This window comes from Arvicanthis niloticus, chromosome 7, assembly GCF_011762505.2.
Source record: "Arvicanthis niloticus isolate mArvNil1 chromosome 7, mArvNil1.pat.X, whole genome shotgun sequence".
Taxonomy (NCBI): domain Eukaryota; kingdom Metazoa; phylum Chordata; class Mammalia; order Rodentia; family Muridae; genus Arvicanthis; species Arvicanthis niloticus.
Window position 1 is genome coordinate 16,703,731 of NC_047664.1, and position 27,164 is coordinate 16,730,894.

Consider the following 27,164-nt stretch of genomic DNA (forward strand, 5'->3'; position numbering starts at 1 on the left):
TGTTGGTAAGGATCTGGTCAATTTGAAAGGGCTTAGTACTCAGGTCTGATACAGGAAGCCTTTAGTTCTCCCTATGTAAGCTCAGGCCCCATTTACCTTCGTCTCCTCCCATGTTTATCTGATGGCTCCTCAGACGGCCATGGAAGGGTCAGGTGCTTGAAAAAGTCAACCCTCACTCTCAGTACCGCCCCTCCACCCAGCCTCTCCCTCTGGGCCGCCTCGGCCCGGCCCCGGGGCTCCTGGGCCTGGCTGCGGGGAGGCGGCCCACAGGCTCGCCCGGCCCCTGGGAGGCGCCTGGCAAGGCCCGCCCGGCTGCGAGGCCTCGGCCCCGCCTGGCCGTGGAGACCGGCTCTGCGGCGACTCGGGCGGCAGGTCAGTCTTCCCTCCTTCCCGGCTCTGAGGCTCGGTGCCCAGCGGGCGGCTGCGGCGTGGTTCGGGTCGGCTTCAGGCCCAGCCTCAGCCCCGGCCTCCGGTACCGACACGTCCCGGAAACCGGCCGGCGCTTCTGCACTGCCCGGGACTGCCATTCCCCCGGACGGGGCCGCGGCTCTGCAGCGGGCGAGCGTCACCCCGGAGCTACCCAGTCGCCCAAACTTTTAAAAATCTTTTTAGCCGTCCCGCTCAGAAGTTGTTCTAGGAAGACTTGCCAACTTTAGTCCGCGTGGGCGCCCGGTTGAGGGAACCCGGTGAATCACGTCCTCCTTCAGTTCCGTGGCCCAGTTGTTCCCGGTTTAGATTTCCCGCTCTCCTTGGGGCTCTGTTCCGCCCGGAGTGGAGGGAGCTTCAGCCGCCTCGGAGGCACTGGGTTCAATAAGCGAAGGAGGGGAAACCACTGGAGCGGAGATGGGAAGTTTAAGAGAAACATTCTGTACCGTGTCTGTCTGTATGAATAATTTTCACGAAAGCATTTGTCCTGGTTAGATTTTGCTGTTATTATCAACTTGTCTCCATGAGGGCCATCTGGGAAGAGGGACAAATGTTGAATGTTGACATTAATGTGAGGCTGTTAGTGACTGGGGAAGGGTACAGCTTTAAATTTAAAGGGCAGACACTATGACCACCGAGCAAAACACCTGGGAATGACCTCAGTGAGCAAGGATTTCCATGGCTAGCTAATCTGGCATATCAGGCCACTGACTAGTTCAGGTTATTTCTGGCTTTCTGACCCTCCTTCTTACCCACTCCCATCAGAGTGAGAACAGCTTTGCCTTAGAGATTACAGCTCTACGGATACCAGTCATTCCACATTCCATAAGAAGGCCACACACATTTAATTAATTCAAGTGACAAGATGCCTCCATTAGATTGATTCACAGGCAGATGTGGATCTGTTGGAGTGATTCCGTGGGGGAAGGCCCAGGCCAGCAGTGCCACCCTTGGGCCTGGTTTGTATAAGAAAGCCAAGTTAGCTGAGCCAGTTAGGTGCAGGAAAAGCCATTAAGCAGGGCTCTGCCATGGCGGCTTCAGTATCTGCCTGGAATTCCTGCTTTGAGCTCCTGCCCTGACTCCCTTTAGGGTAGACTGCAAACTATATGAAGTAATCCCCAAGTTGCTTTACCAGGATTTTTGTTTGTTTGTTTGTTTGTTTGCTTGTTTGTTTTTGTCTAGAAATACTAAGAGGACCATGGTTACTTTCACATTTAGTTTCAAGCATTTATTCTAATATTTATTAATTATATATTCCCTAGGAAGGTTCTTGGCCAACCTGAAAAATATCGCATTACTAATTTGCTATCTCTATACAGTGATAATTAATTAAATGTGTGTGGCCTTCTTATGGAATGTGGATTTCCTGTTATCTGTAGAGCTGTAATCTCTAAGGCACGTTGATGGTAAGAGGGAGGGTCAGAGAGCCAGAAATAACCTGATATGCCAGATTAGCTAGCTAAGGAAATCCTTGCTTATTGAAGTCATTCCCAGGTGTTTTGCTTGGTGGTCTTAGTGTCTGACCTTTGAATTTAAAGCTGTACTCTTCCTCAGTCAGTAACAGCCTCACATTAACACAGCATTTTAAACAAATGGAATATTTGCATGTGTATGAAATAACTTTCTTAAAATATATTCTGTAGTGTTGCTTAATATTAATAAACTCCTACATGGAATTTTGAAGTATTGCTTTAGAAGAAGCACAGTAGACTTTTTTTTTTAGGAAATTTATTTTTAAGTTTTAATTGTGTGTGTGTATGTGTGTAAGGTACAAGTAGAAGTGGTCAATATATCATGCCCCAGAGCTGGAGTTACAAAGGGTTGTAAGCTGCCATGTGGGCACTGGGAACTAAACCCAGATCCTCTACAAGAGTATTATATATATTATGTATATATTATTACATATATAATATATATGCATAATGTAGATATATGCATATATATGCGCGTGCGCGCGCACACATACACACACACACACACACATATATATATGCATGCCAATATCTCTTAGGTTTTAAAGTATCTGAATTTCTAACTTGAATTTTGTGGATCTTTTCTCCAGCTGGAATTGACTTCAGGATCCTAATCGTAATTCTGGGAAAGACATTGGGAGAAATGAGTTTCAATGCTAGATAGAGTTTTACTATTTATCTTATCCCTCTGCCAACAGATGCAATGGCACCAAGAAGGAAAGAGAAATACAAGCTTCCGGTTCCACTTCCAGAAGGCAAAATTCTGGATGATATGGAAGGAAACCATTGGGCACTGGGCAAGATGATCGGCTCCGGAGGGTTTGGGCTGATATACTTAGGTAAAGTATTGACTAATTTGCCAAGTCTAATTACGTCTGTGATCATTGTAACTATGGTAACAATGGTATTTTAAGAGCTAACTGAAATAACAGAATTCATAGATTTTTTAAAAGTAATTTGAAGATAATGTTTAGTACATTAACTAAACATTAGGTTCAAGGCATAACTGACATAACATGTTCCCTGTTCATCTTTTTTCCCCCAGTAACTTTCAGAAGTCTTTTCAGAGCATAATTGCACAATCTGCCAGACAGAATACAGATTTTCTTTTTGAGAACTTGTTTTCCTGAGGCCACTTATTTTTATAGCTCATAAACAACAACTGTATAAATATAAATATTTTGTGATTCTTTTTACAAAAGTGTTTGCTATATTACGTGCATGATATGTGTAGGGCATGCCACAGGGCTCCTGTGGTGGTCAGGGAACAGCCTTGTTTCACTCCTTCCACCTTTATGTGGGTTCTGGGATGCCAACTCAGGTAGGTGGTCATACTTTTGGAGAAAGTGCCTTTACCTGCCGTGCCGTACCTTTGGTGCCTACTTCTTGACTCCTAATAATTATTATCTAGGCAGTGCTATCCGTGCTTTATGTTTGGTAGGGGGACCCTGCTTGGGTGTACTTCTACACTGCATCTAAATATTTAGAAATTATGCCAAATTGAAAGAGACCATTTAGGACTATCTTAATTCCATGGTAGGACAGGTAAGATGACTGGGTTTGATGAATAAAATATTGGTGACTAGAAACGAATAAACTGGGTGTGACATTTACTTCATGAAAGATCTTGGATAACGTGATTTTCAGTACCTCTCACCCCCAAACAAAAAATACAACATAAGAATCTTTTATATATATATTCATTTTCTCTAGAACCCCCTATCAGTTTCTGTAGTAGACAACTTTAGGGCTTGGGATGGTGTCTTATTCTTGTAATCTCATTTGAAAGGTGGAGACAAGGTCACCTTGGTCTATGTCATAAGTTCTAGGCCAATTAGGGCTAGTAATACCATATCTCAAAACAGTGAAACAAACAACCAACCCACCCATCCAGGGGGAACACACACACACACATACACACACACACACACACACACACACACACACACACACACAAAACTGTCCCTGTGTGGTGCCTCATACCTGCAGTCCCCAGCTTATGGGAGCTGTGGCCTCCAATTCTGGATTGAAGACCAGACAAGGCTACAGCCTGTTTCACAGCAAACCAGAACCCATAAGCTTGAGTGCTAGATTGAGTTCTACAAGCAGGCAACACTTGGAAATAGAAACCTGATAGGACTCACCTACATAATTTGAAAATTTCAAAGAATCACATTTAAAAAAATTAAGAGAAACAGGTGAAAGTCATTTTAAAGAATAGGTATTATTTGATTTAATATATCCAAAATAATTCATTTTAGCATGTTCATATAAAAGTAGTGAAGTTCTTTACATCTGAGTAAGTCTTCAAAACTCAAGTGTGAAGCGCTCAGTGCCACACCTGGCTAGTAAGAAAGGCAGCCATGTGTCTAGTGAGAGAGGGCCTGGAGTGCAGAGGAATGGAATTATCAAATGCTCTCTGAACCCGGGGTCACTGAGCTCTTTCTTAGCAATTGTGTTAAGATCTCTGGTTTACTCCTGCGTACCAGTCTTGTGTAGGTCAGAAGCAGAGTTGAATCAGTTACTGTTAAGGTGACCATGACTTTGGGTCTGCAGCCTACCATACGCTGACTTCCCTAACTTTGGAATTACTTGAGTAGTTTCAAAGAATTAGAGAAGAGCTTTGACTCCTCTTCATTTCTTACAATGTAGATATTTATCTGAGTTTATTTGAATTCAGGTATATGTTTATAAACACGTTTTATAAATCTGTGTGTACACGTATGCACTACTTGTTTGGCTCCGGTCATAAAGGAAGACTCTCCATGTGTTGGAGTGATGGACATCCCTTTTAAAATGCAGAATGTTCTTTTAGTCTGAAGTGCAAGTCACATGGCTCTTCATTTTTGTTTTCTAATTATTATTGTCCAGATAAAATGTGTTCTACAGTGAATTTTTCAGCATGTTGGGTGACATCCCCTCCCATCATCTGAATTTCAGAAACTGTATCCTGGAAAGCGTATACTAGCAAGTATTCCTCATTGGGTAAGAACTCTTAGAAATAGTTATTTTCAGAGAGAGAGAGAGAGAAAGAGAGAGAGAGAGAGAGAGAGAGAGAGAGAGAGAGAGAGAGCTTCATTCTTCAGAACTGTGTGACAGTGCTTTATTGTTCTGTCCATGGGATACAGCGAATCACAGAATGAGCTTGACTTTGTATTAGTTTTCACTGATTATTTTGACCAATGAGCAGCTCCTTGAGAAGCCCCCTGGTGCTGGCGTTTTATCATAGTTCTCTTCATATCCTGCATAAATATCACATAGCACTTAAATTCAAGCTTTTTTTTTTTTTTTTTTAATAACCATGTCCAAAGATTCTTTTCAGACATTCTTCCCAGACACACTGCTTTGGCAGACACTTTATCAGCATTTGTGGCCTAAGGCTGAGAAGAAACTAGCTGCTCTGGCTGGCTCATTGTGCATGTACAACTGTCCTCTAGCTTTGAGATCAATAGCCCAGGCCTGTTGGTAATCAGCATCTTGGAGCAAAGGGGAAGGGGCAGAGAAGTCCGTGTTTACTCTTGACGTGGAGAGATAATATGCCTGTAGCGTTCATAGCAATAGTCATAAGAGGGATGAGAAAAGTCTGAATATAAGAACAAAGTCTGTGCTTTCTCTTTGTATATGAGAGCGGGAGAAGGAGACTGGTTAGGGGGTGGGAAAGTTGCTGTCATTTTAGTACCAAATGAGCAAAAAAAGTTTCTAAAACTCCAGGGAAAGAGAGAACTGAAGGTTTGAGTTCTCTTTAATGCTTCATATATCATGGAAGCCACTCACCCAAGGGAGACATGCGTAACAGGAGCACAAAGTTCTGTAGCTGGGGAAATCTGGGTTGAATCCAAACTGGCCACTAAGTCCTTGATAGACCAAGCAGCCACCGTGTTACTGATCCTCCGGAAGTTTTGTTTCTAGCCTATGTAATTGTAAGAATAATTGTCAGGATTAAGGGAGATGCTTTTAAAGACTTTGAAACCTAGTAAGCACTTGATAAGTAGAATTTATTTAGAGTTTTACATTCTAAATATCTGGTGCCCTGATGCATTAGGGAGAGACCTTTGTTGGAGGGATTTCCTGTGCCTTCTGCCTTGAATTGTGGTGGATTTAGCAGCTAGTGTTGTAAAACTAAGAACACAGAGACATTTCCCAGGTGCATGTATGTTTTATTTACTGCTCTGTGTCTGTTCCCTTTAACAGTGTCTAGAGTGGCACAGGGCATGGTGAACATTTCCACTTAGACTACTACCAATTTGCTTCAGATATGAAAGGAATTGGGGTCCAAAAATGAATGAAAATGCAGAAAAGAAAGCTGTAGGATAAAAGTCAATTACATCCCTTTAAAATGGTTCGTTGTTGGAGGGGCTGAGGCTGAGACTGTGGGACTTGGCCCCACAGTGTTTGCTGTGTTCTCTGTTGTAACTATAGCTGCCACCTATCACCCAGGTGGGCTTCACAGAGGAGTCCTTTTAGACACAAAGACCTGTGTAAGGTACTCTTATGTCATCCTCTAAAACAGTGGTACAGTTCGTCATATTGTGGTAACCTTCAACCAGAAAATTACGTTCTTTGCTATGTCATAACTCTAAATTTTGCTACTGTTATGAATCGTAAGAATCTGCTTTCCAGTCTTAGGTGACCCCTGTGAAATATTTGCCCCCTCCCTTCAAAGGGGTTATAACCCACAGGTTGAGAATCACTTCTTTAAAAGAATGTGCCCGTGCTTTATTGACATATTGACAATAAATTGACACCATTGTCTTTCATAACTAAAGTTGGCCATGGTGATTTAATCTTAAGGACCATTATTCATGGGTAAGTGGTTAGACTTAGTAGAATGCGTTTTGGAGCTTTTCCTTATGGCTTTTATATTATCCTGACTTGGTGCTTCAGAAACAGAAGATCCTTTTGGGGTTGAATTTTGAAAGTTATCAAATTTAACTTATTTACTAGTGAGGAACTATTTCTACTTATAAAGGCATAGAAGACTGTGTTGTTTTGTTTGATTTATTATTTACTTTGTTGTAATTTATTTATTTACTTTTTTAAGGTATGCACGATGACATCCAGGAGAGTCCAATCATGACACTAGTAGCAATTTTAAATGTTATGTTTGAGATGTTTTTTATAGAAGGCAGTTAGGCTTTAATGAACATGACGATAATAGAAAAGAAGAGCAATTTGTTTTAGAGAGCATAATAGTGGCACATATTATTTATATAATAATCTAGTTCCCAGTGAAAGCGTAGGTAAGACATGTCAATTTGAAAGAGTTTGTCTGTTTTTATTTATTTATTTATTTGTTAATGTGTTTGACATATAGCTAAGTAAAAATCTCTAGAAGATATTAATTTTTCAAGTACCTTCAATAAGATGTTTGCCTTGAGTTTATACCAGACAGTGCTGTTTGTTTCCCTCTCAGACAAGAAATCCAGATAATTAAGAAAGTTTGTGTTCTGTTTATAAAAAAGAAGGGGAGGAATTCTTGCAAGGCTTAGCCCTCATTTGTATTTTATTTTTAAAAAATATACCTGACCTTAAAACAACCATTTTGTATTGCTCATCTCCATTTTCAACAGTTTTAACTGTCAGATCTTGCCTCATGGAGCAATTCATAAGTTCCCTGCTTCTGCCGCCCCTCATTTATGTATTTTGTCCCTGCCGCTGCACTGTAGCTGCCTTACTGCTCTTAGTCACTGGTCAAGGTCTCTCTCTCTCTCTCTCTCTCTCTCTCTCTCTCTCTCTCTCTCTCTCTCAATTTGAAACTCACTGCTGTGGGGAAGTTTCTTCTTTATGAAATGAGCCCACCTCTGTTGCCACACAATAAAAGATTTCTCTGTGTTCAAGAGCTTCTGGCTTCCTTATGAAATATGGATGGACTTTTGCTTCTGAAGTGTTTTAGGTTCTGCTTCTATAGAGAGGGAGGAGAGGAGTAAATAGTATGAGGTACAGTCTCTCCTTTAAGACCCAGGGGTATCCATGTATATCAAACAAATTAGAAAAAAAAAAATCTGAGAAACTTTCAAACTTGGTGTGAGACTTTACTAGAAACTAGTTCCTAGGATCAGGGCAGTTCGCACATTTAATGATACAAAGGTGCTTGTGAAGTTTATACTGCTTCCATGCTTGCATTTGTAATTATGCTTCTGAGGGTTTGCCTCTCACACCTCTCTCACACGCACTGTGTTTTTCCTGAGCACTGTCTAGTTACGCTGTGTCAAAGAGCACTTTAGGAGAGGAGATGGACGAGTCAGCAGCTCTTTCAAGACAGTTATTAGAGTGCTGCACTATTTCTTAACAAAGGACAGCCAGGTAGGCCAAGCCTTTTCTTAGCATCTCCAATCCAGGGAAATGATGTTGTAGAAAGACATCCATTGAAGGCCAGAAGCATCTCCAGATGCAGTGTGATCCCAGGCAGTGAAGCATGTGGCCCTTCATTGGCATTAGATGATAACAGGAGGATCTCCTGGCAGAAGAACTGACTTTCACTGCGTTCTGCATGCTGCCCCTCCAAACCCATCTTTGATTGGCACCTATGCCCTATTGAAACTGGCATCACACCTTCTGAATGGGCACTGTGCCAGACTAGCAGATGGGGATGGGCAAAGGCATGCCAGAAACCCAGTATGTGAATCAAGTTTAAGTATCAGGGGCCCAAACTCCCATCCAGGGATATAAAAACTGCAGTCTGTTGAGAGCTTTTTGTGCTTGAGGTTAAAGGACATGCCATTTCTACTCCAGCTTAGAGCTTGATTAATTCTGAAAGTCAAACAGGAACTCCTGTGGTGGTGTCAGGCAAAGTTCTGTCTTTGGTGAATGAGAATTGCTGGTGCATGTGGGGAAGGGAGAGCATTGTAATGGAGTTTCCGAGGAGAGTGACTCTCTGCAAGTCCCTCCAGCACTTAAGCAGCATGCGCTCAGGAAAGATGAATATTTCTGTTCTCCAGCGGGGCCAGGTGCAATCAAAGCCACATCTTCAACCCGCTGCAGTAAAGAACCCTAAATTTAGAAAGGGCAGGCAAAGTTTAGAAGAACTCCATGGTGGTAGCTGTTCCAGCCCGAGCTGATGCTGCTTCACAGGAGTGCACAGAGGAGCGATGAAGGGAAAACTCCAGATCGAACCTTCAGAGCCGTCCAGCCTGAAATGGGAAAATCTTTAACAAGCCAAAAGAAAAGTTGAGTCCTTTCCCCTCAGTGCAGAAATCTTTCTGGGTTTTTTCTTTTTATCAATAACAACTTAGGTTACAGAAATGTTAGGACCAACTTAATACATAAGTAACTAAACTTCCTATTCTTACTTTCGCTTCCTTGCATGTCTATCATGTATATAAACTTTGCTTCTTGAATAATGGATTTTGCATAAAATTGAGTTCTAAACATCATATTCCTTATGATTGTCTCACACCCACCACAGAACTGCCCCCACACCAGGAAGAGAGGGCCCTGTGCTTGTGATCATTTTAATCCTGTCTCCTAAGTACTCTTAAATTTATAGGCATGCCTGCAAGGCCAGCTGTGGCCACGAACAGCTTTGCTAATCACATTATAACCCTTGCTTTTGCTTTTCCACTGTGTAAACTTTATCTATGGAACAGATTCCACGAGACCGTTGTGAATACTTCAACGTATTCAAAACATATAACTGCCACAAATTAAACTCCTAAAACTAAAGCTGGTACATTGTAACTGCCAAGTGAAGCTGGCACGTCCCTCTGTCAGACTGCAGGAGAGTGTGCCATACAGTCCTCGGAAAACACAATTCATGCAGAAGCTCTCTTGTCACTCGCTCTGATATTAAACCAGAGAAAGTGACATTAATTAAAGAAATGGCACGAGCCAACAAAGGCAATGAAATTCTACGCTTTGGCTTTGTGCAGACCTTAATCCAACCTGTTCTGCTCAGGTACTGTGACCGATTCTGAAGAGAGCGAGGGGTATGGCTTTTAACTGTTCCTCTTCCCATTCAGAAACATGCTTGAGCAACAACATTGCCTGGAGCACTGGCATGGTGGTGTTCTGTGGTACACTAGTGCATTTGGTAACCATGTGACAGGCGCAGTACAGTGAGGAAGAGGAGACTTGTTCCACAGAAAAGCCCCCCCCCCCCCCCCAGCTGCTAGCCAGTCATGGACCAAGACTTGCTGGGACCAGTTGACTAAAAACCTTAGTGAAGTGAAGAGGCAAGCAGGAGAGAACCAAGACTTGCCATTTGTAGCCACACAATGGGAACAAAGTGATTCCTCACTAATTCCTCAGTAATTCTTCACATACCAACTTTTCAGACCTCATGCACGTGAGCCGCCATTCTCACCCTACACCACATTCTGCTGTCTGGGTGAATGTCTCAGATCCCCTGGAACTGGAATTACAGACAGTTGTGAACAGCCATATGGGTGCTGGGGATAGAACCCAGGTCGTTTGGAAAAAAAAGGCAGTGTTCTTAACCTCTGACCCATCTCTCCAGGCCCCTAATAAATGATTCTTTTATGGAAAAAAAAAATAGAAAAGTTTTAGAAAAAAAGTACTAAATTTTGTGGGGTTTCTTTTCTTTGTTTTTAGTACAATGTGTGGTCTCTGTGTAAGACATTGCAATTTCATATTTAGAGACAGTATTTTTGTCTATTTTAAGGAGTTTGGTGTAAGAGTAGCATATGCTAATTTTTCCAAATATACCTTTATGATAATAGATACCATGTACTTAACCCATAGATTATAGAACTTACTGGGAAATGTCTCCTCTGCTAAAGCATGATATGCAGGGACTTAAACAAATGGCCACTGTATTAAATCTAACCACTTCCATGTTTATAGTAAAACAGTTCACTCTCTGTCCATCTACTGTCTCCCTCTCCCATCTCTTCCCCAGGAGTCCCCAGCCAGCCTCTCCCCCTTTTCTCTTCTCCCCTCTCTCTTTCTGTTCTTCTATGCCCTTCTTTCTCTGCCTCTACTGCCTTCTCCAGGTTCCCTTTCTTCCAAATAAACTCCCTTTATACTAAACAACAACAATAACAACAACAGCAACAATCAAATGAACAAACAAGGAAAACCCAGGTCTGTTGGCTAATATTTAATTGAAGTATATTTAATAAGCCAGTACACACTATTTTAAGGAAAAGTATGGTGTTTCCTGTTGGGTCAGCTCTCTACTAGGCATGGGGTGTGTCAGCACCAGTAACATTTACAGAAAGTAAACTATGCTTCCCCCTCCTCCTCCTTTTGTCTGGTGCTGGGGATCCAGCATGCCTTTCACATGCTACACAGGCACTCTAGCACTGAGCTACATCCCTGGCTCTGGAATCCTTTTAACCCAAGTCTGTGAACAATCTGACTGAGGGATTTACGCACAGTCAGAAGCTTATGGTACAGTTTTCAAGCATAGGTACTTTATATTTGAGATTCAGAATTTTCTAACTGTATAATTAGTCACGAGGTTTAATGTACGCTTTTTTTATATCAAGCTGACAATGGCTTCATAGAGACAGCAGTGCCTTAGGGGAGCAAGAAAAGGAGGCCAAAGTTGACACACACAGAGGCAAAACAGTGGAGGAAAATCAACACGAGTTGTGAAGTCAGGCATTGGAAATATGTCAGTGTTCAGGAGACTGTCTTTAATTTGCAATCCAAGTGAAATAGAGTATTTAAATACGAGAGGCAGTATTATTGAGCCCAGCATGCCTGCTACCACTTGTTTGACTAGCTCAGAATAGAACACTGAGAGGCAAGGGCTCAAAGTTAAATGAACATTTATACATTTTAAAATCAAATGAAAGATTCAGAGTATATTCATGAATTAATTTTTTTCCGGAATCCTAAATTTAATCAGCTGGAATTACTTTTAAAGTGCCATTCTATTTAACTTTGGGGAATGATGAATTTGCCTTTTAGTAGGGATGCTGTATTTTATCATGAAGATGAAACAAACTGTCTTTTGTTAATTATTCCCCAGAGACACTGGCCATTTTTCTCTCCTATGCTTAGTGTGGAGTAAAGGCAGTGCCTGCAAATTCATTTCAAACAAGACCAATCGGAAGCTTCAACATGTGTGAGAGGCACCAGAAGAATGTAACTTCCATTTCAGGCACTCTGGGGGCCCCCTAATGAGACTTTTGAGAGGAATGCTACCACAGCTTTACTGAGGGGACCTCGAACACAGAGTAGAAACATGAAAAAAGAATGAAAGAGAAGAATGTGTGTGTTCGATGTGTCAGATAACTAAAAGATCAGTCAGCTTTTGCAATCTTGCGAAATCATCATCAACAATAGAATCTTTTTCTTGGTGTGTGCCATGTTCTGGGGTAAGTGGTTTATGTGCATCATTTCATTTAATCTTCTTGGAGCTTGGTGAGGAGGATCTTGAGCCCTAAGAGGTAGTGAGTACTATGCTTGCAGGCCACATTTTAAAATACTCTCTCCGTTTACTTTTGAGCACAGGTTTTTTTGCTCTGTGGATTACTGTTCCTTGTAGAAGAACACTTTGAGTTTATAGCTAGCCAGAGAAAATATGGCAAGTGATGTGAGTATGACAAGCTAATTTCCAACACAACAGCTAAATATGGGATTGATAGCATTGGCAACTAAGTGGAGAAATCTGTTAGCGGTGATGTCTACAGTGGTGCCATTTTCATTAGATTGACAACCCAAGGCACAGCTTACTGGTGCTAGTCTTTTGTTATTAAGATCACCAAGTCTGTGAAAGAACAGCTGATATTTACAGGAAACCCAATGCTGGAACAGAAAGGAAAATTAAAATGTGCTGTAGCTTAGGTCATACAATATTTTAATGTAAAAATAGTGAGAATAACCAACTAGTTATACTTGGATTTGAGGAGAAAAATTTGCTGGGTTGTCAGGCTTTTCGAAACTGAATAAATTGTCTGACTTAAAGGGATGTGTTAAGTCTCAGAAGATGCAGGGCAAGGACAATGAAGGGGAGACTCTTTAATTATGACACATATTATGATATAAATTAAGAAACATTGGAAGAGAGAGAACTTTACAGATAGTGAGTTATTCTTAGCTGTATTTTTTTTTCTTAGAGGATAATTTAAAGATGCACAGTTTAGAAAACTAGGTCTTTTAAAAGGTAAACTACAAAAAATACTTGGGTAAATAGACTCTTGTTAAAGAATTTGCTTCTTGCTAAACAATTTGTTCCAGATAAAAATATTTTACTTACAATAGCATCTAGACTTTGAAAATAATTTGTTCTTTTGAGGTATATGTCTTTTGAGGCTGACTATGTAGATGCTATCATAAGAAACATGAAGACAGTTCATGTAGAGGTGAGTAGATATTCAGTGGAGGACTTGCTGTAGATTACAATAATAGTTTTTATCCCTTTTTATTCGGTATGTACACATCACAAGAAAAAATAGCAAAAATAAAGCTATCATATTAAGGTAAAATAAACATTTTTATTAAGACTAATGGCAAAACACCGAGACCCCAGTACTTGGAGAAGGCTGTGAAATAGCTTTCCAAGATCATAAATTCAAGATCTGCATCAGCTACATAGAGAGTTGAACTCTCTCTCAGAAGAGAGAGAGAGAGAGAAAGAGAGAGAGAGAGAGAGAGAGAGAGAGAGAGAGAGAGAGAGAGAGAGAGAGAGATGGGTTATTTATTTCAATTTTTATAGAATGTGAAGGAAAGGTACCATTGTACTTGACAGTCTCTGAATTGAGAGATCATGTATTATCACAGATCTCCAATGTCAGATGTGAGGAAACTGAGGATAGTTATGATGATAGAAACCTTCTATCTTTACAAAATACTGGGTGGTACACAGGAGGAAAATAATCACACAGAGTTAACTTCAGGAAGAAATCAAATCACAGAAACATAGTGAATGGAAAGGTGTTTTGTGATTGAGGAAGAAGAAAAGAAACTATACGAACTTCCATAATTAGAGAAACCTCCACCCCAGTGGGCAGCTTTGAACCAGTCTTAGTATTCTGAAATTAATTATTTGATTTAGTATAAATTGTATGCAACATGAAATCTCTCAAAAAGAAGAGATTGTTATCAGAGAGGCCTTTTACGTTCCTTCTACCAGTGAATGAAGGGTGATATTAAGAGCTGTAGGGTCTGTGGCAAAGTAACAGAGCAGAGTCTTATGGTAAGTAGAGCAAACCTAAGTCAAAGAGGATTGATGTAAAGAAATGATCAGGAATTAGTATCAAGGATATTGTCAATACATCTAGCAGATCTTAGAAGATGAGTGTCAAGTGCAAAACCTAGATCCTCCATTGTTTGAAATCTGAATTCAGTGTATTATAAAGTGACTTTAAAACATGAGGATGGGCGGATGATTGCTAGTAGGTTCTTAGCATACAGATTTTATATAAGAAATAAAAATTCATTTCAGACCCAGAAAATAGAGTGTGATAGTTAAGAGAAATAAGATTGTAGTTCGAATATCAAAGTTTATGTCTCCAAACACAACAAAGTTTTTGTCTCTTAGGAGACAGAAATGCACACTTGAGATTACAGAGAACCTGACATCATTTTTGTAGCAGATTGTCATTAAGATACAATACAAGCACATGACTGAAACATTGAAAGGATAAATGATTTAAAATATGTGAGTTGAGTGTGGTGGCTCACACCTGTAATCACTCTGGAGGCTTAGTTGGGAGGAATACCAAAAGCTGGAGGGTACCCTGGGCTGTTGAGTGAGACTTTGTCTTACAAAAATCCATCCATTAATGCATCCATGCATCCATCCATGAATCTATCCATGAATCCATCCATCCATCCATCCATCCATCCATCCATCCATCCATCCATCCAACTTATCTATGGTTGGATACAAACTGACCAGGTTATATATATATATAATCAGTAGTTAGAGAAAAGGAGGAAAAGAGAGCATGAATATGAGAGATTTTTCTTGTACATATAAGTGAGGATTAAAAAAAACAGTTTGTTCTGTAATTTTACATCTCATAATTAAAGTTCCTAGTAATGTATTAGAATTCTCTAGAGAAATAGAACTGAAAGGATGAATATATATATCATTTATTAAAATGCCTTACAGGTTGGTTCTGCTAGTTCCTCAGCAATGGCTGTCTGCCATGGAAAGTCCCAAGAATCCAGTAGTTGTTCAGTACACAAGGCTTTTGTCTCAGCTGGTCTTCAGTATATGCTAGACTCTCAGAGAAGTAGGCTCTAATGCCACTGAAGGAATGGAGTTGCCCGTGGAAGTGAGGGCAAGCAGGCAAAGATCAAAGGTTTTCTTCCTCCATGTTCTTTGTATAGGCTGCCATCAGAAGGTATGGCCAAGATTAGAGGTGTGTCTTCCCACTTCAGATAATTTTAATGAAACATCCTTTACAGGTGTACGCAGCTGCTTGGGTTCTAGTTAATAACAGGTGTAGTCATGTTTACTACCAAGAATAGCCATCACAAGGAGTGAATCAATGCATCTGAGAAGCTTAGTGGAGGAAAGTGAAAAGGCATCACTGGTAGAATTTTCAGTGACCAGAATGGTATCAATTTATTTTTATCCTGAAAGAATAAAATAAAATAAAATGTAGCTGATACCAACAAGAAACTGTAACTATCCCTAGAAATATTTTAATAACTTGACAAGACAAGATTGTACATTATTTATTTATTTTCTATACTATTTTGGTTCTATTTTTTCCTAATCATTTTCCATTTTGTATGCAGGTACATTTGTATTTTAAAATCTTCACATGGGTCACCTTTGAACCCAGCTGTATGGGAACGGGGGGAGGGCCACTAGTGCACCTTGCTCCCATTCACCAACCAAGCATTCCTGCTCCATGCATTTTGTATATCAGTCTTCCAAGAAGACGGTTACTAACAAACTTTGAATACAAATAATTATGCTAAAATATTCTTATACTGTGCAACTGATTATGTACTTTATAGGAGAAGCTTTAATTTGGAGACTTTAATGGTATTATAAAGAATAGAATTCTTGTTTATATGAAAATTTATTTAAAAAGTTTGATGTGCAGTTATTTAACACACAGAAATCCAGGGTCTTGTATGTCACAGTCTCCAAATCCACTGTTGGGAGTAAGTACATGCCTGTCCTGCTTGTTCTGACTCTCATGTTTCGGTGTCAGGGTCTCTTTCTTCATTTCCTCCACATTCAGATTGTTCCCCAGTCCACAGTTATTTAAAACTCTATTGTTCTTCTTTATACATTTTAAGCCAGATTGTACATTATGTATTTATTTTCTATACTATTTTGGTTCTATTTTTTCCTAATCATTTTCCATTTTGTATGCAGGTACATTTGTATTTTAAAATTATCATAGAGGAAAGTGAGTTTTGTGTTTGTGTATTTAAATTTTGATCTATCACAGTTTAAATTCAACACAATAGGAGCCAGAACATATCACCTGTCTATGTTTGTCATACCTCTGAAGCCCATTGTCAACCTCCCTACTGGATCTATGTGTATATGCATGCTTCAGGAAGTGGAATCCTGAAGCACATTTGTTCCTCTGACACTGGAAGACATGGGTAATGTGTTTCCCTCATTTTTGTTCTTCAGAGTTGCTTTTGCTGTTGAGTTCCTTACCTTTGCATATTTGTATATGATCAATGTTTCTATAATTACAAAAAAATCACTTGCTGGAATTTTGTTTGGAGTGGAATTAAATCTATTGATGAGTTTACTGAGAGCTGACATGTTTTATACATGGAGCCTTCCAAACCAGTGTGTCTCTCCTCTTAGATCTCTTTTATCAGGTTTTGTGTAGGTTTTAGCATCCTAGTCCTGGACCACTTGTGATTTCCATTTTCATTTTGTCTTTTTTACATTTATTTGTTTATTGAGAAAGTCATTGCATTCCTTGGTGTACACATGGGGATCATGGAGTTAGTTTTCTCCCATGGTGGAAGGACTCACTGTTTCTTTATATCTTAGGATCTTGGTTAACAGCCTTATTCTCAATTTTTTTAAACAGGTGTTGGGGGTATTGTATGTAGACATGCCACTCTCTCCCATATTCCCTTTCTCCTATTTGTTTCTTGACCACTCATTGGTTAGTCTTTGCAGTTTGAGTAGGAATAGCCCTGATTCCCTCTGCTCCCTGGCTCCATTTAGGGGAGCAGTGTCCAGCTATTCATCTTGAAGTCTGATTTTGGTGGTGTTTTCTGTTAATACTGTTTACCAAGATGGAGAAGATGCTTCCTTGAGTGGGTAGAAAGTTTTTTTTTTTTTTGCAGGAATGGATGTTAGCTGCATCAAATGATTTTTTTTTTTTTTTTTTTTTTTTTTTTTTGGTTTTTCAAGACAGGGTTTCTCTGTGTAGCCCTGGCTGTCCTGGAACTTACTCTGTAGACCAGGCTGGCCTCGAACTCAGAAATCCGCCTGCCTCTGCCTCCCAAGTGCTGGGATTAATCAAATGATTTTTTTATGTACCAATTGATAGAACTCTGTGGTTTGTACTGAGTCTCATTATGGTAGATGGTAACTGATAATTTTGAATATTGAATTTTTTTGTGTTCTTCAAATAAACCCTTATTGATTTATATTTCATATCCATATATATATATGATTTATATTTTATATCCATATATATGGTTTATTTTATATCCATATACATATATTATATCCATATATATATATATATGGATATAAAATATATCTATTTATATATTTATTTAGATATATTTTATATATAAACAAATATATAATGTTGTTTATATAGAAAACAACAAAAATGAAAATAAATCAAATCCATATATATATGGATATAAAATATATGGATATATATGGATTTGATTTATTTTCATTTTTGTTGCTTTCTTTTTTTCTGTGTTAAAGACAGCTGCTGATTCATAGCTTTCCCTTCCCCTTGTCCTGTCCCTCCCTCCTCCTTTTCCCTCCTCTCCTTCCTACTTCTCCCTCCTTCCTCCCCCTCCTCTCCTTTCTGTCCCTCTTCTCCTTCCTATCCCTTCTCTCTTTCCTGTTCTTTCTCTCCCTTCTTCCTGTCCCTCCTCTCCTTCCTGTCCCTCCTGTCTTTCCTGTCCCTCCTCTCTTTCCTGTTTCTTCCTCTACTTGCCTCTCTCCTCTTTTCTATCTCTTTTCTTTTACCATGTTTTTTGGTTTACATATTGGAATAGTGGTAACATAAACTTCATAAAAACAAATTCTGAACTATTTCTCCTTTTTTTTTTCTGGAAGTGAATGTGTAGGATTAATACTGCTCCTTTAGAAATATTTTTTTAGAATTGTACCACACAGTCAATAGGCTCTGGCCATTTGGTTGTCACATGACTTTTCTTACTTTTCAGTTTTTAACAATATTTTCTATCTATTTGTACTGTCAAATTTATGGAAGTCATTTATAGTAGTGACATGTTACACTATTTTTATGTGTTTGATGGTAGTGGTTGAACCAAGAACCTTATGCATGCTAGGCAAGTGATGTACCCCTAGTTGCACCTCAGCCTGTGTTACACTTTTACTGTCAGAACTGCACAAATTTGCTATATTGTAGTTATTATATGTATATATATTTCATTTACATTAATTAAAAGTCTTGTTAATACATGTAATTTTTGCCTCAGCTGTCAAATATTTTTAAAGAAACTAGAAAAAAGGATATGTAAGCCATTATGTTCTCTATCTATATTTTTTCTCCCTTTGTTCCTGGTAGTCCACATTTTTTTTACACAGTGTCTTCTTTATCACTGAGCCTTCCTTTTAGAAGAGTGTTATTGGTAAATATTTAGCTCAAAATTGTATTTTTCTAGCACCTTCCTTTTCATGATTTCTGATAAAAAAAATCTAGTCATTCAATTCAGTCGTTGTGTCATAATGATAATGTGTTGTTTGTTCTAGATCTTTTTAAAAGATTTCCTTATTCGTAGCTCCCAGCAGTGTGACCATAACTGATGGAGGATTAATGTCTTCATGCTTTTCCTTGGGGGTGTCTGTGAGCTTCTTGAGGCTCCAGGTTCCATGGATAGTTGGGATCTTGTTCCATTCAGTCTTTTTTTCCCATATTGTTTACTTCTTTAGTTCAATGCCTACTCATATTTTCCTTTCCCATTGCCCTCAGATTTCCTGGGCTCTGTTCTCCAGACTGGAGACTGTCTATTGGTCATCAAGCTTAACGACTCTTCCATGTATTGTGTCTAACTGTAACAAGGCCAGTACCTTATAATTTAGAACATGTCAGGGGTGTCATTTCATCCTCCCTCGTACGCCTTTTTGTTTTTTGTTTTGTTTTGTTTGTTTAATCTTTCCTAGGTTGCTCTAGCGTTCTATTTTATTCAAAAGCCTTTGCCTTTTCTTTCCTGGGCACCAGAGAACAGTTGTTCTCACATCTGTTAGATTGCTTTAATATCTCTGTCCTTTCAGCCCAGTGTCTGCTGATTGCTAATTTATTGATTTATCAATTTCTTACTGAAAGGAACATGTGTGACTTCACTCCCTCTTAAATTTGTGATTTTCTCTTCTGTACATATTGTTGTTTTACACATACACACACACACACACCTGAGTTCATTACCATGTAGAGTGAAAAATTATAAAGGCCATTTTATGAGATGTGTGTAGATTTTTCGCCTTAGACCTTGGGCAGGAAAGTGCCTGCCAGCAGGTTTGGGCCCATCTAATTAGTTACAGAGGAGGGGGAGTTACAAGACAAAGGCCTGTTAAGAACATCCCAGAAACTGACTGGCCAAGGGAGGAACTACACCCTGCCCCCATGGTATGGCCTGCTAGTGTTCAAACAAAGTAAAACAACCAATCCTGTGCACCCGCGCGAAAGTTCGCTTTTTCCCCACCCCGCCCATATGTGAGATATGGGGATATGGGCTGGCCCAGAGCTCTGATTTAATAAACCACCTCATGTACTTTACAGCAAGACGGTCTCTCTGTGTGTCCTTTGGGTGCGTGCTATCCTGTGACTTAAGTGGACCTCCATTCTGGGGAGTCCTGGACCTTTCAACTATTGCTCATATATGTATGTGTGCTGGCTGCTTGTGATTGGATAACCCCATCCCTGGGGAGTTGATTTTCTCTCCCTCAGCATCCATTTACTGTAGCTCTTTATCTTGGTTGGTGTCCTGTGAAATGTCCCTTCATTCATGTTGGCATATCAACTGGTGCAGTCATTATATAGGTCTTGTTGAGACATCCATATTGTTGAGCTTTAATGGGTGCAGATTCCCTGATGTATCTAGAAGTCACTGTCTCATAGTAGTTTTCCTAGCTGGTCCTTTGGCTCTTGTAACCTTTCTATGATGTTCCTTGAGCATCATAGAAAGGGTATTTATGTGATTTATGTGAGCCCTCTGATATGATGAGAGCCAGTCCTAAGAGAGGATACTCAGTTCTAACTTGATTTCTCCAATTTTATTGTTTGAATTGTGTGATAATTTTAACAATAAGATTGTACCTTCAAGTTCGTCAAGGGCAATGGCTGTATGCAAGGGGTACAGCAAAGAAACCATTGCTCTTGGATTAGGGAGAAGGTTTGTATTGTGGATAAGAGAGAAACAATATTCAGAGGCATCTGGGAGAGTCTGGAGTAGAGAGAAAAAGAAGCAGACTGGATGTGGCCAGGACTGGGGAAGCTGTGGAAGAGAAGGAAATAGCAAGAGAGACTAGAAGGAGTAGCCCTGTAGAAACTTTCCCATTATAAAGGGAGCCTCCATTCTGGAACTGCCTGGGGGCTAACTTAGTGGTGAAGAGCCAGGAGGCTAGTGTAGGCTTTGAAATGTATAACAAGAACACGTGAATAGGGACTGAGGGAGCCTGGAGGCCAGCATGGCTTTAATATGCAACCACAGGCATAAGTCAGTGGAGAGCCCTCTGTCCCTTCTGCCAGAGGCAATGAGAATGACTTCTTTTGGAGACAGGAACCCAACCTGTTTCCTAAGTTCCTGAGGAATGTTCACTTTGATCTAACCAGTAGAAACTATTGCTGGTCTCTAGTCCAACTTGAGCTCATTTTTGGACATATGCACTGCCAGAGACAAAATACTGGCAACAACCTATGTTGTTTCAAGATCTCTTAAACTCCCTCGACCAGAAATTTCCCTTGCTGGACACTGGTCTTGAATTTTAAGAGCACATTGTACATTTTATTATGTCTTTTGTCAAGTGTATGCTTTCCAAATAGTTTCTCTCAAATTGTTAATTTTTTTAAAAATTATATTTACAGTGTCTTTTACAAAATAGAAAAAATAATTAAGTTAATTTTTTAGTTTTCCTTCACTGATTATAGTTTGTTGTTGATTCAGAAATTCATATTTACCTCAGTTTTCATTGTTATCTTCTGTAAGTTTTATTATGCTTTTGTAATGCACATTTCTATCTGCTGCCCCACCCCACCCCACCCTTCTTTTTATCTCTGCCTCTTTTATTCTTTTTTCCTGTGACCTTTGCAGTAGCCTGGCCTTAGGATCCTCCTGCCTCACTCTCCCAAGTATTCAGATTTGAGGAGTTTGGAACCATGCCTAGCAGTAGTACAGGCTAAGGGACTTTGAGTCAATTTTCAATAGTTTGTGTGTATATTAACTTTTATCTGAATGTCTAATATTTTGATGGGGATTTTTGCAGCAATATCAGAGGCTGTATACTACACTCATGTGATTTCTTTTTTCTGTTAATGTATTGATGTAGTTTGGTATAAAACTGAAATAAATTTCATAGACTATGCTAAGAACTGTTCCTTTTATAATTATTTTAAGTAAATGTTTTAAACTATTGCTATGATTTCTTACTTAAGTGTTTGTGGAAATCTTCAGTTAACCCAGCTGGGCCAGGCAGGGTTGGGCTTGGTTCACTCCATTTTGGAAGGCTAATTTGTGTGTGTGTGAGCACACGTGCGCGCATGTGTATTCAGAATTTGGTAGGTTTCTTCAGTCAACTAGTATATTCTTTTCATTTTGAGGTTCAGCCACATTGTATGTAACGTTCTCTTGTTGGCCTGGCAGACTAACAGTAACATGTTTGTCTTAGTTCCTGTGCTTGGGAGACTAGCACAGTGTTTTTTTTTTTTTTTCTATTTTTTTTAGTCAGTTTAGTGTAGAGATTTTCTCAAGTTATTCTTTCTATAAACTAGCTTTTGTGATTTGTTAATTTTCTCAGATTTCTATTTTTGATGTCACTGATTTTATGCTCAAAAGCTGGTATCTTCTTGATTTAGGTGGCCTGTATTACTCTCCTTCAAATTTTTTCTTTTTCCTGTGTGTTTGTGTGTGCGTGCGTGTGTGTGCATGTACATGCATGTGGGCACACTCAAGGCACACATGCCCTGGTGAACTTTGTGGAGGTCATAGGACAATTTGCAGAAGTTGATTCCTTCTTTGCACTGAGTGCCAGGCATGGAATGCATCAGGCTCAGTGACAATGACCTTTTCTGGTGTGTCCTCTCCCTGGAGAACCCTCTTTTTCCTTTGTTAAGGTAAAAGCTTAAAAGATGGATTTTAAAGCTTCTAATCTTATGTATACATTCAGTGCTATAAATCTCCAGGTTAGCATTCCTTTTGCTGCATCCCATAAACTGCATGGTGTTTATGTTTGAAGTGTTGACAGTAAAACTCCAGGCCTTCCCCACATTAGGCATTGGCACTGAGGTACAGTCTCACTCAACATTAGCTTTTTCTTTGTTTTATTTTTGAGACAAGGTCTTGTCATGTTGACTGGCTGGTTTCTGAATGAGACCCAGTGATCTTGAGTGCCTTGGCGTCTACTTGGCACTTTGGTGCAAAGGTCTTAGAGAATCAGGAGGATCAGCCACAGAGCTCTTAGCACCAGCAGCCAGTGACAGGTTCCCTTCTCACAAGTCCTACAATAAGTTCTGCAGAAGAGGGAGACTTTATTAAGCAGCAGAGGAAGGAAAGCTGTGTAAAGACTAGGTGGTCAGTTGGGCTCTTACTAGCAGGAGGAGGCCTAGGTAGGTTAAGTGAGTTGACTCCTACAGGCTTTTGCTTGCAGTTTAAAAGATTACTTTGGGGAAGAGTTGGGGACAGACTCACAACTGCCTGTACCATCAGCTCCAGGACATCAGGCACCCTCTCCTTGCTTCTTTGGGTACCTGTATTCAACTGTACACATACAAGCACACACACATGCACAAGTGCACACACAGTTATAAAAATAAAATGTTTTAAAAATGACATTTTAAGAGGGGAGAGGAGCTCTAGGGGAAGTAAATATGTACTTCCACAGGGCTTTAGGTTGTCTGCTTCTGGTTTTCTAGGAACCCGAGTGCCTTCACAGCTGTAGTCAGCAGTGGTCATGAGCAAGGAGAACCCTTTAGGGTTGGCACCCCATCCTCACTGCCTGGTAGAGTCTAACTTATGGTCTCCTTAATGCTGGTGCTCAAATAATTCTCTTGCTTCAGTCTCCCAAGTAGCTGGAATACTAGGCATGCACAACTATAGTTGACTAAATTGAACCTTAACCAGCACTCCATCTCTTGTCTTTTTTTTTTCTCCTTTTCTCCTCTCCTTCCTCTCGTCCTTTCTACTTTCCCTCTAAACATAGTCTCTTACTGAACCACATATCCAAACCCATTCCATAAATGTTGAAAAAAATTTCTCTTTTCTCTCTCTCTCTCTCTCTCTCTCTCTTTCATTCTTCCTTTTTTTATTGCTGTTGTTTAGTAACCAAGTTTGGCCTTGTCAATTCAGACTAATTCCATGTTTGCTTCTTTTTCCCTGTTTATTTATTTATTTATTAGATATTATATTTACATTTCAGATTTTATCCCCTTACCCCATTCCCCCCACCACCCAGGAACCTCCTATCCCACCCCCCCCATGCTTCTATGAGGATGTGCCCCTACCTACCCCCCCCCCACTCAAACCTCCCCACCCTCAAATCCCCTCCCTCTGTGTTCAGCCTTCATGGGACCAAGGATCTCCTCTCCCACCTATGCCGGACAAGGCCATCCTCCCCTACATGTACAGATGGAGTCATGGGTCCCTCCCTATGTGCTCCCAGGCTGGTGGTTGAGACCCTGGGGAGCTCTGGTTGGTTGGTATTGTTGCTCTCCTCATGGGGCCACAAACCCTTTCAGCTCCTTTAGTCTTCTCTCTACCTTCTCCATTGGGAAACCCTTGATCAGATCAGTGGTTACCTGTGAGCATCTGCCTCTGAATGCATCAGACTCTGGCAGACCTCTAAGGAGACAGCTATATCAGGCTCTTGTCAGCATGCACTTCCTAACATCCACATCAGTGTCTACCTTTGGTGACTGCACATGGGATGGATACCCAGGTGGAATGGTCTCCAGACGGCCCCTCCTTCAGTTTCTGTCCCACACTTTGTCTCCATATTTGCTCCCTTGAGTATTTTGTTACTCTTTCTAAGTAGAAATGAGGGGGAGGGGAGAAGAAAGAGGCTCTGGCAGCACCCTGCAGAAGAAAGGTTACTGTACTTGCTTGGTTGCATGGGTGATCTGAGTCCCACGTTGGTCGAGCCTTCTTTTGCCAGGGGTGGATGTCTCAGGGTAGGAGGGGCAGGCACAGGGCTCTCGGTGAGAATCACCATTCTGGGCCCCAATCGTCATAGGGGTGGGTGCACAGCAGGACGGAGACTGTGGAGGTGCATGGTGACAGGTTCATGCGCCGAAATTGGCCACCATCTTGGGGTCTTGGGACACCCACCGGCAGGATGGAGGCAGGGAGCATGTGGCGGCTTGCTGAGAAAGGAGAGCTCTGGTGCCAAGCCTCATGGGAAGTATACTTGCTTAGCAGACTCGGCTAGGATGGTTCTTGTAGACGAGTGGGTGTTCGTGGTCCACGTTGGGTGCCAGCTGTAGGTAAAAAATGGCTGGGGAACCGCAGGGTTCCTCACGCCAGGCTGCGGGTGTTCCTCATGCCAGGCTGTGTGTAATTGGCTGGGAATGCCCTGGGTTCCTCCAGCTGGAAGATAGGCCTGGCTGCTCACTAAAGGCCTCTCCATGGCTCCATGGCTCCATGGTTCCTCACCACACAGCCCCAACACACGAGAAAGTCCTTGGGTTTCTAAAACTGGTTTATTGGCATGATGGATGGTGGATGGATCTGGATGCACCCCCTTCCCCCAAAACCCAGGGCAGTCCTAAGTTAAATAGTAGGGAGAGGGGGGGAGGAGCTGGGGAGGAATGCTTAATTGGCTCCACCCTCTGGCCTTCAGGTACCTCATTAGTATGTAAATCTCTCTAGGGCCTGAGGCCTGCTTATCACACCCTCCACCTGTGTCCTACATGACTGAAGGGTGCAGGTTGAATGGAGATTAGACCTCTTGTCAGAAGCCCGGGTCCTGGGGGTGTGGCTGAACCCACAACCCAAGAACCAGGATACTCTTCCATGGCCCAACACCTTCTAAGTAGGACCAAGGCATCCACACTTGGTCTTCCTTCTTCATGAGCTTCATGTGGTCTGTGAGTTGAATCTTGGCTATTTCAAGCTTTTGGGCTAATATCTGCTTATCAGTGAGTAGATACCATGTGTGTTCTTTTGTGATTGGGTCACCTCACTCATGATGATATTTAAATCAGTCTGGTGGTTCCTCAGAAAATTGGACATAGCATTACCTGAGGACCCAGCTATACCACTCCTGGGCATATACCCAGAAGATGCTCCAACATATAACAAGGACATATGCTCCACTATGTTCATAGTAGCCTTATTTAAAATAGCCAGAAGCTGGAAAGAACCCAGATGTCCTTCAGCAGATGAATGGATATAAATAATGTGGTACATTTACACAGTGGAGTATTACTCAGCTATTAAAAATAATGAATTCGAGAAATTCTTAGGTAAATGGATGGAACTAGAAAATATCATCCTGAGTGAGGTAACCCAATCTTTTTTCCTGTTTATCCACTGTGGTTCACCCAGTAACTTGGTTCTCTGTTGGTTCTAAGAAGAGCTTCAATGCTCACATTTTTTTTTTTTTTTCTTCTAAACTCTTACATTAGGTTGGACAGGAAGCTAGAGTTGTGTCTTAAGTGCCTCCACTGTCTTTTCTGTTTTTTTAAAAATTATTTATTATTTATTTAGTGTTCTGTGTGCTCATATGGTATATGTCAGGAGAGGGCATCAGATCCCATTTTAGATGGTTGTGAGCTGCATGTGGTTCCTGGGAATTGAACTCAGGACCTCTGGAAGAACAACCAGTATTCTTAACCATTGAGACATCCATCTCTTCTGCCCCCTATAAAATGCTTGGAATAAGAGAGTACCTGTGTACCAGTCACTCAGTCTGTCCAAGTCTTAGAAAACCCTGCTATCAATATCCTGATACCAATGTCAGCCCTGGTACAATACCATTGACTTATGTGATTCAATACCATTAACTTACATATGATTTTTAAAACTGCCAATTGTCTTAGTGCCTTTTTAAAAATTCTCATATCTGGAATGATATAACAGTTTGTTACACTGGACAAACTCTTTGATATTTTATTTTATTTTATTGTTTGAGACTAAGTCTTGCACTGTTGTCCAGTCTGCTCCCAGACTCTAGGGTTCAAGTGGTTCCCCACCTCAACATCTTGGTTATGTGGGATTCCATACACATGCACAATGTCTAGTGATTCTTCTGTCCTGCTTTCTCCTTTATGAGCTTAGTATTTTTTACCCTTGTGTTTTAAGCTACCATTTGCTGTTTATATTGAAGACTTCAGAGGATAATACTGGTAATGGAAGCCTGGAGAACTCTGTCAATTCCATGTGTGCTGGCTGCCCCACATGTGTCCTCATGTTTCTAATTTGTTTCTCCGCTTAGAGACGATCAGGCTAGCTATACTTTTAGTGGTCTTTCCATTTACCATCCTCTTTTCAGCATGCTTTTGGGTCATACAGAAAGGATTTAAAATGTCTTAATTTGATTCAAAGAATTAAGTAGTTCTAAACTATAAGGTACTCCCAAAGGAATGCGAGTATAGTAATGCATGGAGACGTGTACTCTATCCACCCTTCCACACTTTCTTTGGCTGCAGTCCAGAGCTTCTAGCATTGTTGAAAACCTCAGTGTGAAAATTAAATATATTGGAGTCTCCTGCACTGGCACCGTGCACTGTAGAGACATCTGTTCTGTCGCTACAAGAACAAGGTCAACAATACCACATATAACTGTCCCTCCTGAGTTCTGTTAACTCCCTTACTATTTCTGTGCTTCAAGCAGAAGGATTAACCTGCCATACAACTTTGTTCTTTGTGCTATTTCTTCTCAGGCTGATCAGATAGCTGCCTGTTGGCTTCTTGCAGGTCTTTCATTTTCAGATATGAGTTCCTCTTACAAGCCATATATTGTAGAGTGATATACTGACATTTGGTTCT

General features: G+C 40.6%; 1 protein-coding gene across 2 annotated transcripts in view; it reads left to right on the forward strand.

Moving 5' to 3' along the window:
* The first annotated feature begins 234 nt into the window (after positions 1 to 234).
* Positions 235 to 27,164, forward strand: part of Vrk2 (VRK serine/threonine kinase 2) — a 109,692-nt gene continuing 82,762 nt past the window's right edge. Inside the window, exons 1-2 of one of the 2 annotated variants that reach the window (XM_034508796.2) lie at positions 235 to 372; positions 2,597 to 2,737. In XM_034508796.2, the coding sequence (XP_034364687.1) occupies positions 2,602 to 2,737 (136 nt within the window). In that variant the 5' untranslated portion in view covers positions 235 to 372; positions 2,597 to 2,601. The remainder of the gene's footprint in view (positions 373 to 2,596; positions 2,738 to 27,164) is intronic. The other variant, XM_076937987.1, reaches the window with a different exon arrangement.